The sequence below is a fragment of the Panicum virgatum genome, chromosome 5N (assembly GCF_016808335.1).
Source record: "Panicum virgatum strain AP13 chromosome 5N, P.virgatum_v5, whole genome shotgun sequence".
NCBI lineage: Eukaryota > Viridiplantae > Streptophyta > Magnoliopsida > Poales > Poaceae > Panicum > Panicum virgatum.
The window spans coordinates 26609130-26625290 of NC_053149.1; the positions used below are offsets into that span (position 1 = coordinate 26609130).

The window sequence follows — 16161 nt, forward strand, 5'->3', positions numbered from 1 at the left end:
CCGGTGATCGAGGAATTTGATACCGATTGTACCGAACCCACAAGAATACTCTCGAAGGACGGTGGATTCGGAAAGAACAATCTCGAGAAAGGGGAAGAAGGTAACGGGAAAAACCGAGCTTGAGAACAGAGAGGGGATCGGATGATCTGTTATTCCATAACCGTCTTTCGCTGTTCTGATCTAGGATTTATATAACATCCCCTTACAAGGCCTTTGGCTCAACAAATGCCGCATGGGCTGATAACTCTCCTAAAGAGGCCCACAAGTACATTACCCACTCTTACTACACACAGCCTTCGGGCCGTGACATGTAAGGACATTAAATTGGCCTGATCAGCGTGCACTCATCAGCTTCATTTGCAAGTATTTTCTCCTCTCTAGCAACACCACTTGTTTTCTGGAGTCATCCAAAAGCGCATGCACAAAATGATCCAGGGAAAGTTTCTCATGAAATCACACAGAATGCATCAATCTAGCAAACTGCCCCTTTTCTGAGTTTAAAAGTGGTGCTACCACCTACTCGTGGTGATCAACCACAACTCTACAGCAGAAAAAAAAAAAGGAATCTTTGGCATTGCCAGTAATTTTCATATAGAAGATCATCATAATAAAAGGGTAAGGTCATAATTGCTATGCTTTATTTGATCCTAGGTTAGGTGCCCAAATGTGACAGAAGGATTATGTTAATCAAAAAGAATATATCTCTGGGTTCTGGCATACCCATGAAACATTATTAACCCTGACGTATTGATCAAGTGATATGTCTGGCTCCATATATAGATATATCTGACCAAGTCAAACTTCCATTCATTGGTTTCAAATTCGATTGTCTTCATTGCTGTTCAGTGTGAGTTTTTCAACTAGTCTACAATGTATCTTGCTTGAGGTATAATTCTCCTGCCATCTACTTTGCCAACCTAGTCTCTCCAAAACCAACTGTTTCCAAAAGGGGTAATTTGAAATTTTGAATCCTCTTGAAAAGAATGGCCTGCAGTAATGCCTCACCACATTTTAGGATCAGTTCTGAGACATCATAAGAATAACCATGTAATGCCCCCAACGTGCTTGGGATGCAGTTATATATCAGAGTCTTTCCTGGTACAATTCACCAAACAAATTACCATAGTTCTTTAACCTTTAGTTATGATCTAGTCTACAGACCTCAAGCTTCACGTGTCAATGGACGAAGATATCAATAAGAGATGTCAAAAACCTGAGAGAAGAAAACTTATGATAAGAATTATGAGAGAAATATCAAACAACTGAAACCTTCTTTATGCTCTGCTAGTTCTTACTTGGGCCACATATTACACTCTAAAAAGATCTAGACATGCCTCCAATACCAAATTACATTAACTCAATTTTGCTGATTGCATATGAATGAGTCTAAAATTGCTAAATGATAACTAAATAAAACTCTATTCTCCTATTCATATGAGTCTGACAAATTTTGAAGCATTTGAAGGGGTAAATATCTTGAATCAAACCTTACTATGAGCTTTAAAAGAACTCACACTGAGATAAGCAAGAAGGAAGTCAAAAGAATAAGCTGCAATGACATTCCAGCAGAAGCCTGAAATTTATGTTTCAACCTAATCACATACAACGAATCAGGAATCAGTTTACATGCAATGTAAATTCTTGCCTAAGTATATGAAAGTAATGGCATATTTGATACTTAGAGTCAGACAATTTTTCTTGGAATTTTCCAAGCAAAGCATGTGAAGCTATAGACCCTTCAGCGTTTTGTCTAAGAACAAAGGCATGTACAATACATGGCTAGCTATTATATTTTGGTAATAGAGGTAACTTATGCTAATATCGTTGGCTTTCCAAACAAAGCCAGGCAGTGAGAGTTGAACCTGAGCAAGCGGAATACCATGGTGCTGAAGAGCCCACACTGGAAAACTGATAGCATCTGTGCACTTGAACATTGGATCTTAGCAAGATCTTAGCAAGAGGACCAGTTGCTCCTGGTGCTGCTCCTGTTTGCTACCAGCAAGAAGTGACACTGCATTACAGACTCAAACATGAGGTTGATAAACAAATGGAGGCAGCTGCGATAGCCAACCGGTGGAGCGGTGCCTGGGCAATGGCCGAGCAGAGGAGGTGGCGCTTTTGTTGTATTCGGAAGCGGAGCAGCGGTGCTTCTCAATGTTTCGCGGAGGGGTGGAGGATATGTTTTGCGCCAGGAATCTTTGTTGACATGTGGGCTGAGTGACTAATGGAGCGCATGAGTGCCGTGAGTTGCAGCTTTCATATGTAGAAATGATTCATAAATTTTGACAAGTTTCTAATAGCACTGAATTTATAACTTATTGGTGCTACAAGTACCTAATGATCCACATAAAAGTAATTGTATTATGTACTCATAAATTTTGACAAGTTTCTAATGGCACTGAATGTATAACATATTGGTGCTACAAGTACCTAATGATCCACATAAAAGTAATTGTGTTATGCATTTATGCACAAGTATTCAAGTACAGATAGTACAAAAATATTTTTCATAACTATTAACATTTTTATAGTTTTCTTTTTTTAGTCCTGCTTCTGGTTGAAATAATCACTGTACTAACCTACCTTATCTCTTGGGAACTCAGCCATAATCTGCTGACATCAATTCCAGTTGATCTTCTCCATGAGTTTCTCCAGGTGCATCCAGTTCTTCATCAAATGGGAATTTGCATGTTTGACGATAGCCTTCATCCTTCATGTGTTTGGCTAGCCTTATCAACTCGGCATTTATATTTGCCACTTCAGGATGTTGTTGTTCCCCAACGACGAACACATGAACTCGGCTATTAAGCTCAACCCAGCTACACCCTAGATCCTTGCTAACTCCTCGGAGTCTCATCAAACGTCTCACCCGCTCAACATCATTCCACTTCCTCTGGGAAGCATAGATGTTTGATAACAATATGTAAGCAGAGGAATCCTCAGTACCTAACTGCATCAGTTTTTCACCTGCATATGCCCCAACATCAAAATCCCGTAGACTACGACATGCTCCTAGGACTATATGCCATAGGCATGTTCCATGGTCAACAGTTATTGATTCTATGAAGTCCTTTGCTTCTTTTAACTGCCCTGCTCGGCTAAGAATATCAACCATGCAAGCATAGTGATCAAGCCTAGGAATTAAACCGTAATCTTTGGTCATTGCCCTAAAATAAAACCAACCTCTGTCGACTAAGCCCATGTGGCTACAAGCACAAAATACATTAATGAATGTTATATGATCAGGTGCAGTGCCCTCTAGTTTCATCTCCTCAAACAGGTCAAGTGCACCATTGCCACATCCATTTTGCGAAAATCCAGAAATGATTGAATTCCATGCAATAACATCCCTATCAGGCATGCTTCTGAAGACAGCCATGCCATCTTCAAGGTTCCCACACTTCGAATACATTGTAGACAGAGCACTTCCAACAGAACCACCCAAACCAAACCCACACTTCATTATTTGTGCATGCATTTGCTTCCCTGGGTCCAACGCCGCAAGGCATGCACATGCTCTAAGAACACTAGTTATAGTCAAATTACTGGGCATGATGCCCTCTTTGTTCATCTTGGCATACAACACTAGGGCTTCCTCGAGCTCCCCATTCTGCACATGCCCAGCAATCATCGCAGTCCAAAGGACAACGTCATCAACATCACACAACTGCTGAAACCCACATTTTGCATCACCAATACAACCACACTTGGCATACATGTCAACCAATGCGCTCTTCACATAAACCTGCATCTCAAACCCCAGCTTCACCATCAAACCATGAGCCTGCTTCCCAACAGACAACGCTCCCATGTCACTGCATGCATTCAGTACCCCAACAAGGGTGAATTCTGTTGGTGAGAATCCTGCAGTATGCATCTGTAAGAACATCCTAGTTGCACTACCTGCCTCCCCATTCTGAGCATACCCGGTGATCATTGCTGACCATGTTATTGTATTCCTCTCCTTTGATGACCCAAACACCTGCAGAGCTGCTTCCATACACTCAGCCTTTGCATACAATGTAACAAGTGAATTCTCCACAGACACAAATCCCACCAACCCATCCTTCACAACCAACCCATGAACCTGCACCCCCATAAGCAATCCTGATGGCATGCTAGCTGCACTAAGAACCGCCGTGGTGACAAATTCATTTTTCTCAGAGGGGCACTCCTGAAGCATCAACCGGAAGATCTCAAACGCCTCCTCAGAGCACTTCCCCACAGCATACCCAGACACCATAGCAGTCCAAGACACCGCATTCCGATGCGGCATTTCGTCGAACACCCTGCGGGCATCGGAAGTAATGCCCAGTTTGCAATACATATTAAGCAGGGCAGTGGAGACGAACACATTGTCAGAGCCGGCGGAGGACGAGGGAAACTTGCACGCGAGCGCGTGGGCCGCGGCGCCGGAGGACGCGGACGGCGCGCGGGCGGCGGCAGTGAACGCAGCAGCGAAGGAGTGCGGCGACGGGAGGACGATGCGGTCGTAGGAGGAGAGCATCAAGCGGAAGTGGGAGAGCGCGGCGAGGGGGTGGTGACGGGAGAGCGGGTTGAGGAGGGAGTTCCACGAGGCCACATCGCGCGTGGCAGCGGGGATATCCTCGAAGACGGCGAAGGCGGCCGCGAGGAGCGGCCGCGAGAGGGAGCAGTAGAAGGTGATTAGGGAGTTGGAGACGGGTGCGTGGGAGGCGGCGCCGGACTTGAGCGCCCAGCCATGAAGGACCTCGCCGGCGCGCGGGGCGCGGGCGGATGCAGCCGCACGACGGAGGTGCTCAATGAATTGCGTGTGCGACATGCGCAGAGCGGGCGGCGCCGCGCCTGCCATGGCGTTGGCGGGAGCAAAGAAGCGCTGGGCAGCGGCACTCTACGTCCGCCGCCGCCGCTCCTCACCTTATCCGCCGACCTCCCTCACCAGCGCCACCGCTGGTCGCCATGAGTGAGTCGCCGGGTGAGGGACGGCTGAGGGGGAGGGCCGAGGGCGGCGCGCAGGGACAGAGGTTGGTTGTGCACTAAGTAGCGCAAAGTTTACATGTATTAAATATATTAAATGAAGATAGTTTACAAAACTAACTTCACAGTCATTGCGCTAACGAGTCTAATGAAATCTTTGACCACACAATTAGAGAATAGTTATTGTAATATTATTGTAGCCAATCATAAATTAATTACCATCATTAGATATGTTGCGCAATATTACGTTCATCTATGAAAAAATTTTGCAAATAAATTTTGTTTCGTATTCCATGTGTGCAAAATTACTTTTGTAGCGCAACTTGCCCTAGCACAACCAAATTGCAAGGTTGCTGTGCCGTCAAAGTCAAACTATAACACAAACTCCCTGATGCTGCATTGACTCTGTGTGCGGCGCATGTACAAAAATTTTCATGCTCTGCACAAGGGTGAGACTCTAAAAAATGATGTGTGGGCGATTGCTAGGCCCAAGCAACATTTCGAGATGGGAGAAGAACATGGCCCAATTAAAGCAGGATAGGGCAGAAGCATATGCATGGATTGAGGAGCTCCCTCCAAACACTTGGGTCAAGGCTTGGCCTTTCCCAGTGAATTTACAAAATGTGACATGTTATTGAACAATAACTGTGAAGTATTCAACAAATAAGATTTTACTTCTTTACTAGTAAGGTGCCCGTGCTAACGTCACGGATAAATTGCAAATTACGATAAAAACACAAGTTCCAAATATCCAATCATCAACACCCACGAGTCCACAGCTGGCAAAAAAGGTTAGCATTATTACAGTTGAAAGCTATAAACAAAACTGCAATATAAGTCAATTAGTCTAGTCTCTTCCTATAAGTGAAACACACGGACCATGACCGACATCACCCACGATTATCCATAACTGGAGTTTTTACAAGAATCATCAAACCAAGCCATACACAGGAGTTTAGGACATGAAAGGCTAATACCATCTACTTTTCATCTTAAATATTACATCTCTTGCTCCTCCAACAAAAAGAAATGCAGACTGTAAATTGAAAGAAAATTTGTTCATATAGATATATCTATATTTTTTTCCATTTAAGCATTCAAGCATCATGTTCATGGCAATACCAATATATAAATAAAGCCCATGTGTAACAAATTGCCCTTCAAATTGTAGGGCACAATTTCAGTAGTATTTGTTTGTCTTCAACTCATGTATGCATAAGCCTCAGGTCTAATTAGCTACCACATTGTTTCTTGTAAACTAAATATAGATTAACTTAATTATTTTTCCAACTCCATTATAGAGAATAAAATCCATTAGTACCTGCTTCACTGGCAGCCATAGCAAACCATATACAAGAAAATACCATCATGTTAGTTCTGAAGATTACTTCAACCTCTAAGCTGCATCCTTCTCCTTCTTAAATGACATAGCGGTGCTCCCGCAAACCCTTCAAAAAAAAGAAATGAAAGGTTAGTTGTTCTAAATATTCCTGCAGTCTTGTGGGCGAAATGCAATAGAAGAGAACAAAACAAAGTTAGACACAGGGTTAACTCATGTTTGAGCTGTAACCTAGTTTTGAAATATAACAACCTATATACTAGCCAATAGAACAACCTTTCCATCGTCTAGTCAATACAATGGCTGATTATGACCTATATGCTATGGATGTAGAGCCCATCGCCCCCATACACAAAAAAGAAAAAGATTAAACAAATCCTCAAGAAATGCGATCACCTGACTTTCCCTTTTCCCATATGTACTCACCCACCAATACAGTAAGGGTACTGAGCCACTTGCAGTATATACACAGAAGAAGTTTAGATTGTAGCAAGGCAGTGAACTCCCTAACCCCTTCCAAGTATGCTTCAGCAAATCCCATCATAGAAAGATGATACAGGAAGAAGTTTCAGCAGGCCATTGATCTGGAAAAAAAATCCATGAAAGATCACTGGTCACAGCTCGTATGGCAATCATGAATGATACACAGGTTGTCAGTTTCAGGTCATAGTGAATCACATTTATGGAATGCATGAACCTGCAAACAGAAATGAAATGGCCATTCTTCAAAATTTCAGGAAAAATGCGCACGATATCACTGGTCACAGGCTCACAGCCCTCACCACCTAAAAAAAGTTCATACTAACAGATTACTGAACCAAGGGGAATATATCATCTACATGAGCAATTCCCAATTCATCTAGGACAACATGCATATTTGTACAAGGTTATGAGTTGTAAAATCGCAAGGCTTAAACAATGGAGCATGATAAATTGATAATGAAAGTAAAAACTGATGTTTGTTCTGATATACAGTACGTACCTGAGCAGCTACATAGATGAAGGCCTTTTATGATCTGAAAGTAAAAAAAAGGTTAGGTCGTATGATCTAGTGCATAAAAAAATAACAGCAAAGTTCACTATCAGAGAAAAAAAATAGATTAAGTATGTACCCTGTAAGTGAGTGGATGGCTGTTGGATATTCCAAGCACTTATCACCTCCTTTCATGGCCACATCATATTTGACTACTGCAACTATTTTCTTATATAGTTGCTGTTTGACACCCAAAACAAAAAAAAATAAAAAGAACACAAGCGATAAAGATTCACTCAGAATAACCACAAAGTAATAAGCGAATCAGGTTCCATGGCAAAACTTAGCTAGCAAAAACATTTGAAGATATCGATAACAGTTCTTTTTGCTGCTTCACAGAGGAGTACTCATGCCCAGCAGGTTCACCATGGAGTAAGGTCAAAAGGCCTTGACACTCTAGAGCTGATTAAGTGTGAAATATATAACACCACACATTTGCACTTCCCCAACCATAATACTACCCTGGTACAGGTTCCTGAGTAGGAGCTGAATAACTTCTCCTGGAGATCCTATCATACCCATGTTTATAAGCACCATGCACCTGCAACTCCTTTATCCTACATCCTTAGTGTCATACAAACTGCCATCTTTCAAGCCAGTTACTCCAACACACACCAATCTCCTGTAACTGATACATATGTCCATGCAAAAAAAAAGATATAAAAATCATAAATCATACAATATGATAAGATGTCATCAATGTCAGATAGTATGTGTTATATGCCGTTAATTTGCAGGTTTCATCCCATGATCTATTTCTATACTCTTGCATCATGTCCTGTTAAAAAAGTGAGCATTAAGCATAAAGAACGACAAGATTAGAGATTCATAGGAGACCTGCAGGTGAGAAAGACATGTATGCATGCCTACTTTCCAAACCACAAATTGCGCAGTCGTCGATCCTCAGACCTTGCAGCTTGTGGCCGTCAATTAACTTTTAAAAAAATAAATGAGCAGGAATTAAATGGCAAGTGCAAAGAGAGGATTCAAACCGAATTGGCCCAGCTAATGCTGTCGACCTGCTCTTGCTTGCACCGCCGGCCTGGCCACAGCACCCCCAAGCTGCTGGCCACCTTGGGCTGAGTGCCCATGCTGGCCCAGGCCTCCTGCGCCACTGCTTGCTCAGCCGCGAGCACGCTGCGTGTGCGCCTGTTCCCCGCGCTGGCCGCTGTGACTGGCTGCCTGACACGCGTGCCGAAGGCCGTGCGGCTGGTCGCCCGCTCGCCTGGCAGCGCTCGAGCGCCGCGAGCGCAGGCCGCTAGGCGAGCGCATGCGCTAGCCCGTCATCTCGGCACCAGAGGGAGCCTGGGGCCGACGCCGCACCAGCACGCCACCGGGGGCCGACGGCTTCCCCCTCCGGCGGTGGTAGCAAGGCCGGCCAAGAGGCCAGCAAGGCCGCCACTACAATGGGGCGGAGCCAGCCGTGCACCAGAGGGGGAGGGGAGCAGCCAGGAAGCCGACGGAGCACTATCGGACCGGAAAGCCGACGGAGCACCTGAACGTGACTGGCTGCCGGCGACCGCACACCGGTGAGGAAGGCCGGCTCCCCGGTGACGCCGGGCCGAGAGAGGAGCGCCCCGACCAGATCCGGCAAGGGGGGCTGCCGGATTTGGCCCCAGGATGGATCCGTACAGCACTGCCGCGCTTTCCGGCGGCGGCGGCGGCCGAGCCGGTAGCAGCCACGCTTTCCGGCGGCGGCGGCCGAGGCGGGAGCAGCCGCACGTCCCTGCGGCGGCGGCGGCCGAGCTGGTAGCCGCGCGTCCCGGCGGCGCAGGGCGCCGGCGCGCGTTGCAGGCCGGGGTGTCGGCGGGGGGCCTGCTCCGTTGCACGGGGGTTTGGCGAGGGGGCCGACGCAGGGTAGCCTTCGGTGCTGGACGCGGCCGCCGGCGCAGTGGGGGTTCGGTTGGGGTCGCGGCGGCCGGCGCAGGGCGCTGTCCGCGGGAGGCGAGGTTCGGGAGAGGCGCGCGGGAGGGAAAATTTTTCTAGCTGCGTTCGCTGCGGTTCGAACTTTGGCTGGAGATTGGCTGCGTCGGGCGCTCCGCGGGGTGGGGGTCGGAGCGTGCGTTGAAGCCGCGGATCCATATAACGTGGACCGTCGGATTGCGTTAGACGCCTAGATAAATTTTGAGCCATCGATTTCAATGGTGTAGGAAATCTGGGTATATTTTTGTGGGTGAAGTGTCTCCCATCTCTCTCAGCGGGGGGCATTTTGGTGGGTGGCGCTAGCATAATTTATTTGGTGCTTTAGGGGGTAGATAGATGCATCATATTATCTTATTATACTGCTCACTCATATCAAATATAATATTCTGTGATTTAACAGGTACATATTGGATGCTAAGAATATGCCCATTCTCACAATATTTGAGAAAATCAGATGCCAGATCATGAACAGGTTCTACACGAAGCAAAAAGAAGCTGTTGAGAAGTGGAAAGGTACAATCCGTCCAAAAGTAAGGAAGAAGATAGAGAGGCATGCTGATTATTCAGGATTTGTTGATGTTAGTCCTGGTGGAGGAATCTTTGAAGTGGAAGATAGGGAAGAAACACATGTGGTTGATATCAATATGTCAAGATCTGATTGCAGGAATTAGCAATTGACTGGAATTCCATGCTCGCATGCCATAGCATGTTTCAAAGTAAATCATATTATACCAGAAGATAGAGTGCATGACTGGTATTCTATTGCCACTTAATGTAGAGCTTGTGGACACACTATAATGCGAATAAGAGGCAAGGAGCATTGGTAGAAAATGAATGGTGTCGAAGTGCACCCTCCAATGTATGAAAAGAAGGTTGGGAGGCCAAAAAATATCAGAAAGAAGGAACCAGTTGAGCTTGAAGGAGGGTCCAAGATCAGCAAATATGGAGTCACCATGCATTGCAGTGTCTGTAATGGTGTTGACCACAACAACAAGGGCCACTACAAACACGCACTACAGAACCAAGGAGCTATTGTGGAAGAAGATGATCCAACAGTCCTTCAGGTATAATTTGTGTGTAATGTGCATTGTCACTTCTTTTCCATGACTAATAGAATCCTTGTGCCTGGTAGAACCTAATGCCAATGACAGAGAACCCTTCAAATGATCCGAGTAAAACATCTGGGACCATGATTTTCAATTTGTTGAATGAGGTTAGTACCTTTTACTTGCACTGCCAACTCAAGGCAAGCACCCGGGCCATTACCAGAGTCCTTTTTTTGTTGAACAAGAAAGAGATGCAATGCCTCCTCCAAAATTGACCACTGCAATGGCCAGAGACAGACCAAAAAAGGCAAGAAGAACTAGTGGTAGCACAAGAGGTCGTGTTCAAACAAGGGATGCAGGAGGCAACACAGGAGGTAGGATAGGTGGTAGGGCTAATAGTACAAAGAGGACATGGTCGGAAAAGGTCTAAGAGAGATGATGATAATATAGAAGAATTAAAGTGCCGCAATATATATCGAGGAGGTTAGCATTACACAAAATGCTCCAGCTAACCTTAGTCAGCAAGAATATCAAGAATAATACAATGTTTATTGTGTGATTGTTATGGATTAGGCATGAATCTCTAGTACTGTCACTAGCATTTTCTCAGTTTTTTTTACTGAGGAATTAATAGTTTGTTCTGACTACAATATTCTTGTTTGTTTTTTTCAACTTGTTGTGTATTTGCTTATAATATTCTAGGCCTTGAGAACTCAGAACATTAAATTTTGATGCCACACTATCAACAGTGCCATAAAAGAAAACAACTAATATATGATCATGTGTAACGAGCTATCGACGGATCGAACTAGGCAGATAGATAGCGCGACCATCATCACATGGCAAAAACAAACCTCAGCTAAGAGATATTTTGCATTATGCCCCCCTCTTCACATTAAAGCTTGTGACCTAAATACGCTCTATGGTGTACATGTGATGGTAGATGCACACTTTTGACAAGTTCATGCATCAGTTTGTGTGTTCTATAATTTGTTGGACTAATGTGATACAACCGCACAAGTTGATGTATGATGGGTGCAATTTACTTTATATTTTTGCCGACCTGACTGTCATAGAGGGGAAGAGAGGAGGATGTAGGGATGTAAATGGTTGGATATTTTCCGATTGTATTCGAATTCTATCTAGTTTGGAAGGGTTTTTATCTATTTGTATTCGATTTCGGATATTCAATATTTGTAACTGATCCATATCTGGATAGTAAAAATTAGATTTTTATAATGTCGATATCCATTACAATCTTATTCAGGAAAAATTAATATTATCCGTATCTGGTCCGTATTCGAACAAAATTATGAAAACAAATATAATATCAATAATATCCATTCGTATTTGATCCGTTTACATTCTAGAGGTAGGGAGGATATTTTTATGTCTAACACTGACTTGTTGTGCTCGTGTGACCTGCTAATTTGATAAAAATGGCAAATCCAATAGTAACATTTCTCTCGTGTGATAAATATATACGAGTCATTCTAGGATTCTAAGTGTGTTATAATTTCTTGAAATTCTAACAGTGGTTCATAATTGCAAAAATTTAAAAGGCCCCTTGAGTTCGCCACCAATCTTTGCCAATCGCACCTGCAAGGCAAAAACCTAAACCATAAAAAACCCGCAGCAAGGAGACGACGATGGGCAACTTCGGGAGCAGAGGCGACGCTCCTCCTCCACCGCCACCGCCGCCGCCGCCGCCGCCTGCTCTTCAAGCCCATCTACACGGGGTGCGCCCTCCGTACTACCACCGGTACCCCGGTTGGCCCCCGGGCACCGCTCCGCTGCCGCCGCCTTTGGGGGTGCCAGCGTCGGTGGAGCAGCACAGAACCGTCGCGGTGCACGCAGGCGTCAACATCAAGGGGGACTCCCTGCGACTGGAGCCCGATGATGACGGCCGTGGCCTCCTACTCGCTTTCTCCTTCGACGCCGACGCCCCCGGAAGGTCCCTCTCCCTCTGCTTCTATTCTTTCCCCTTTCCCCGCCTTAGTCTATCCTAGCCTAGTTCTTGGAATCCTAGTTTCATTAATATTAGTTTCTTGATTAGTTCGGAGTATTGAAATGGCGTTGCCGTGCCAACCGTTTGGCTCTTTATCTCGGGACCCTGAATATTGATTAGAACCATGGCGCTCTCGATCATGGCATGTGCTCCTTTTTTTATTGAAGAAATTGTGCATCTCGATTGAACAACAGGATCTGGTTACTTCGAAACTGATCAAATTACACATGTACCTTCTTGAATATATTTTAATTTGGACAATGTTGAGTCAATAGCAGCTTGGTGGTGACTGTTGGGTGATTAAAAAGAAAGTTGAACACAGTAACAAGAGGGCATTTAGAGTTTTTGAATTATATGTCTAGGTTACTGATTCGCATTAGGTATCGAGGTTGAACTTACAATGTGCTAGTCTAAGTTAAGCTGTAGTACTCTCAGGGATTGTTGGCCACACGCTTTTGTTTGTAGAGTTGCCTTGTCAAAACATACAGTTATTCTACCTATCAGATTCCTGTCTTGTTTTGTTACTTTTGAGGTTAGGCATTATTTCTACATTTCTTTGTATCCTTTCAGAGACGCCTGGTTATGTTGCCACCTATTATTCGTAGCGACTATCTGATCATCTGTAAGACTTCCATGCCATCTCTACAACAGGACTGATTCTTGACTGTTCATCCTGGGAACAGCATAACTGTCTACTTCTTTGCACAAGAAGACGAAGAGCTTATCCTGAAGGCTACAAAGGAGAACTTGCTCAAACCTGTGACAACAGCTTTCAACAAAGGTCATGATCAGGAGTTCAATCAACCATGTGGAACAGGAATCGATGTCTCTCAATTTGAGGAATCTGAGCTAACTAAGGTTGGTGAAGGTGGTATATTCCCAGTTGCATTCAAAGTGGACGTGGCTGTATCAAACAACCAAGAATTAGAAGGGGCACATGACAATGAGGCATCAAAGTGTCTGGTTAAATTTGCTATACTTGCAAAGAAAGGCAATGCTAAATTTGGTGTTCGTATTGTGCAGCAGATCTTATGGGTAAATGGTACTAGATATGTCTTGCAGGAGATATATGGTATTGGCAACACAGCTGATGAGAACAATCATGAAGATGAATCTGGGAAAGAATGTGTTGTTTGTCTTTCAGAACCAAGAGATACAACTGTTCTTCCATGCAGGCATATGGTAAGCTATTCTATCATACTGAATATCCTCTGTATGAATCAAGATTCATTCATAGTACTTAGGCCTATCAATTACCACTCCTTTGTGTGAAATTGAGTAAAGTCATTTTTGCCCTTAAGGGCCCATGCTCTGTTGTCTTGCACCTTTAGATGTGCATTGAAATCGCATACTTTAGGAATCGCACAGAATCTTTGTCTCTCACCCACAGTGCACAGATCTTGATTAACGTCTAGCAGGGCATAACGCAACAGCCCATGGCCGTAAAGGCAAACAATTGTGTTCACCAAAAATGCCCTAGTTGCTTTGCTTGATGATTTGTTGGTAATTATTGTAGTAGGAGTAAGAGTATATTAATTTGGAGGGAGGAAGTACTTTCATGGTAATGGTTCCATGTGCATTGTAAAATCACAATTAAACCCTGAAAACTTGTCACTGTGCTAGTTATTGTATTCTTATATTTTTCCAAATTTCAGGCTTTATTGATTATGAGGAAAGATTCTTTATGTTCCTTTCTCTTAGGATTGAAGCAAAAACTTGAGAATCCAATGTGGTTTGTAATACGATATGTGCTACATTATTACGATTCTTTTCATTCTTCTCCAGATACAATACTAGTTTTGATATTTCTGGTGTATATGAAGTTGTATTAAAATACCTCATTTTGTGCTCAGTGCAATCGAGAAAAGGAGGACCAAATGTGAAACTAGCCTAACCACAGGGCCCATAATATCTTGTGCTTTCTTGCAGTGTCTCTGCCGGGAGTGTGCTCAACTTCTAAGACTCCAGAGCAACAAATGCCCCATATGCAGGCAACCTGTTGGGGGTCTTCTCGAGATCAAGGTTGATACAGAATCTGGTGGTCATGAAAAGGAGCTCAGTAGTTAACAGACCATGAAAAGAGTCTCCATTTAATCTCTGTCAATCTATAGCTGTATATTGCCCGTATATGAAACTGCCTTGTGGAATTGGATGAACGTGGAGGGATTTAATAGAACATATCTCTGTACTCGTGAGCTTTCAACCTTGAACTTTTACTTGGAACACAATTGGTCTGGATCTTCACATACAAAGCCTGTTGCACGATTGACCTAACAGAGATGTTTTGGTTACTCATTGTTTTCAAGTGTTGTGTGCAATGAGCCTGTTTGAGCATGCCCTGTTTGAGCTTGTTTGCTGGGAAGTATGGTGGAGCGCCTGTTTGAGCATGCCCTGTTTGAGCTTGTTTGCTGGGAAGTATGGTGGAGTGCAACGCTCGCAATTTCAATCGTACAAAGGCGCCTTCTTTCATGGTGACCACAATAATCAGAGACAGAGGCATCGATGTGGATTGTGGCTGGCGTGAAGTATCTGGTATGCCTTATTGGTAGAGTGTGAGTCCACTTGCGTGTTTTTAGCGCTCCACACTTTTCTTACTTTGTGCTAACTCTTGTACTTTGTTGAAGCCTCTTGGCTTTCCCTCTTCTTATTAATACAACAGCAGCTCTCCAGCTAGTTCCGTTTCCAAAAAAAAAAAAAAGTGCAATGTGCTGCTTTCGGTTAGTGGATGTTTTGTGTCTCAGGAGGCCTGCAATGGAACTATAGATGCTGCTCTTCATGGAAGCTTACAAGTAAACCTGATCATTTATCAGGTGGGGTTAAAATATCCCACCGTTAATCGCAAATTTCAAGAGTCAAACCCACGCGATGTTCGGGAGCAACACTGTAATAAACCCTAACACAGCAAATGGCAATCAGAAGGTGAACAGCACACGTATTGTCATATCTGTTGTCCAACGCCCATGGAACTTCGAAGGATAAAAAATTGAATTATTATGCAATGAATCCAAGAAAATCACATACAGCCTGAAAAACAATGTTTGTAAAAGACACCATCCCTTGATCAGTTAGGCAATGTGGCCATCTATAAAAACGCATGCGTCAGCAGACTGCTAAATTTCGTGGAGCTGTTTTTGCAGCACATATTTGAGAGGACAGCTGCTCTCGGCTGCAGATAACACTACCAAACAGGGTGATCATAGTCTCACAGGCATCAATATTGTAGATACAAAATTTAGTCTCCCAAAAAGACAAGGGTGCCAAGGCTTTAGAGCATCTCCAACAATTACTCATCACTCTCTCTAATACTAAAAAATTAATGTTTTGGTAATGAAGGTGCTCTAACAAATTACCAATCCAATCATCAAAACACACGTCCCTCTCCCATAAATATAGGGGTGTTTTCCCTCGCCCCTATTCTTGTTGATTGCGTTTTGGTAGTCTGTTGCAGTAACTATTACCTAAAATGCAAAAGTAGTTATTGGTAATGGAGAGAGATTATATTTTAGATATGTAATATGAGTAATCTGTTAGAGATGCTTTTACAACTTGGGCAAATTTTTTGGGAACTTTTACAAGACTAATTAGGAGTATTAAATATAGTAAAACTAATTACACGGATGGATGAAAAATCGCGAGACGAATCTATTAAACTTAATTAATCTATTATTAGAGGTCGTTTACTGTATCACAACATTGTCTAATCATTGCATAATTAGGTTCATTAGATTCGTCTCGCGATTTTGCACAGGGGTTATGGAATAGATTTTGCCGAATCTATTAAACTTAATCAATCCGTCATTAGAGGTCATTTACTGTATCACGATATTGTCTAATCATTGTATAATTAGGTTCATTA

General features: G+C 43.6%; 2 protein-coding genes and 1 long non-coding RNA gene across 13 annotated transcripts; 1 reads left to right on the forward strand and 2 right to left on the reverse strand.

Moving 5' to 3' along the window:
• Window positions 1-557: 557 nt before the first annotated feature.
• LOC120674288 (pentatricopeptide repeat-containing protein At2g33680-like) lies at window positions 558-4982 on the reverse strand. Of its 8 annotated transcripts, none has more exons than XM_039955451.1 (5): window positions 2584-4982; window positions 1863-2011; window positions 1515-1592; window positions 1110-1213; window positions 558-988 (listed from the first exon to the last, which is right to left on the reverse strand). In XM_039955451.1, the coding sequence occupies exon 1, from the start codon at window positions 4829-4831 to the stop codon at window positions 2600-2602; it is 2232 nt and encodes a 743-aa protein (XP_039811385.1). In that variant the 5' UTR covers window positions 4832-4982; the 3' UTR covers window positions 558-988; window positions 1110-1213; window positions 1515-1592; window positions 1863-2011; window positions 2584-2599. The 8 variants fall into 8 exon arrangements, with proteins under 8 accessions (XP_039811385.1, XP_039811388.1, XP_039811383.1 ...); XM_039955454.1 differs by adding an exon at window positions 2072-2221 and having other exon boundaries at window positions 558-1213; window positions 1880-1992; XM_039955449.1 differs by adding an exon at window positions 2072-2221 and having other exon boundaries at window positions 558-1213; window positions 1863-1992.
• A 439-nt stretch (window positions 4983-5421) lies between these two features.
• LOC120671841 lies at window positions 5422-9027 on the reverse strand. 4 transcript variants are annotated; one of them, XR_005673886.1, is made up of 5 exons: window positions 7408-9027; window positions 7278-7311; window positions 6692-6879; window positions 6278-6404; window positions 5422-5735 (listed from the first exon to the last, which is right to left on the reverse strand). It is a non-coding gene; the product is annotated as an uncharacterized LOC120671841 (long non-coding RNA). The 4 variants fall into 4 exon arrangements; XR_005673887.1 differs by lacking the exon at window positions 5422-5735 and having other exon boundaries at window positions 5838-6404; window positions 7408-7956; window positions 8166-9022; XR_005673888.1 differs by lacking the exon at window positions 5422-5735 and having other exon boundaries at window positions 5838-6404; window positions 6722-6879.
• A 2861-nt stretch (window positions 9028-11888) lies between these two features.
• On the forward strand, window positions 11889-14610 carry LOC120674422 (probable E3 ubiquitin-protein ligase LUL2). The gene is made up of 3 exons (XM_039955606.1): window positions 11889-12251; window positions 12989-13487; window positions 14235-14610. The coding sequence occupies exons 1-3, from the start codon at window positions 11947-11949 to the stop codon at window positions 14370-14372; spliced, it is 942 nt and encodes a 313-aa protein (XP_039811540.1). The 5' UTR covers window positions 11889-11946; the 3' UTR covers window positions 14373-14610.
• The last annotated feature ends 1551 nt before the right edge of the window (window positions 14611-16161 follow it).

What these genes read in the sequence shown, in the direction of transcription:
- LOC120674288 (XM_039955452.1), bottom strand. Translation starts at nt 4,831, where the DNA reads ATGGCAGGCGCGGCGCCGCCCGCTCTGCGCATGTCGCACACGCAATTC.
- LOC120674422 (XM_039955606.1), top strand. Translation starts at nt 11,947, where the DNA reads ATGGGCAACTTCGGGAGCAGAGGCGACGCTCCTCCTCCACCGCCACCG. An exon ending in GACGCCGACGCCCCCGGAAG is followed by an intron (nt 12,252 to 12,988) that starts GTCCCTCTCCCT and finishes TCCTGGGAACAG; the next exon opens with CATAACTGTCTACTTCTTTG. An exon ending in TTCTTCCATGCAGGCATATG is followed by an intron (nt 13,488 to 14,234) that starts GTAAGCTATTCT and finishes GCTTTCTTGCAG; the next exon opens with TGTCTCTGCCGGGAGTGTGC.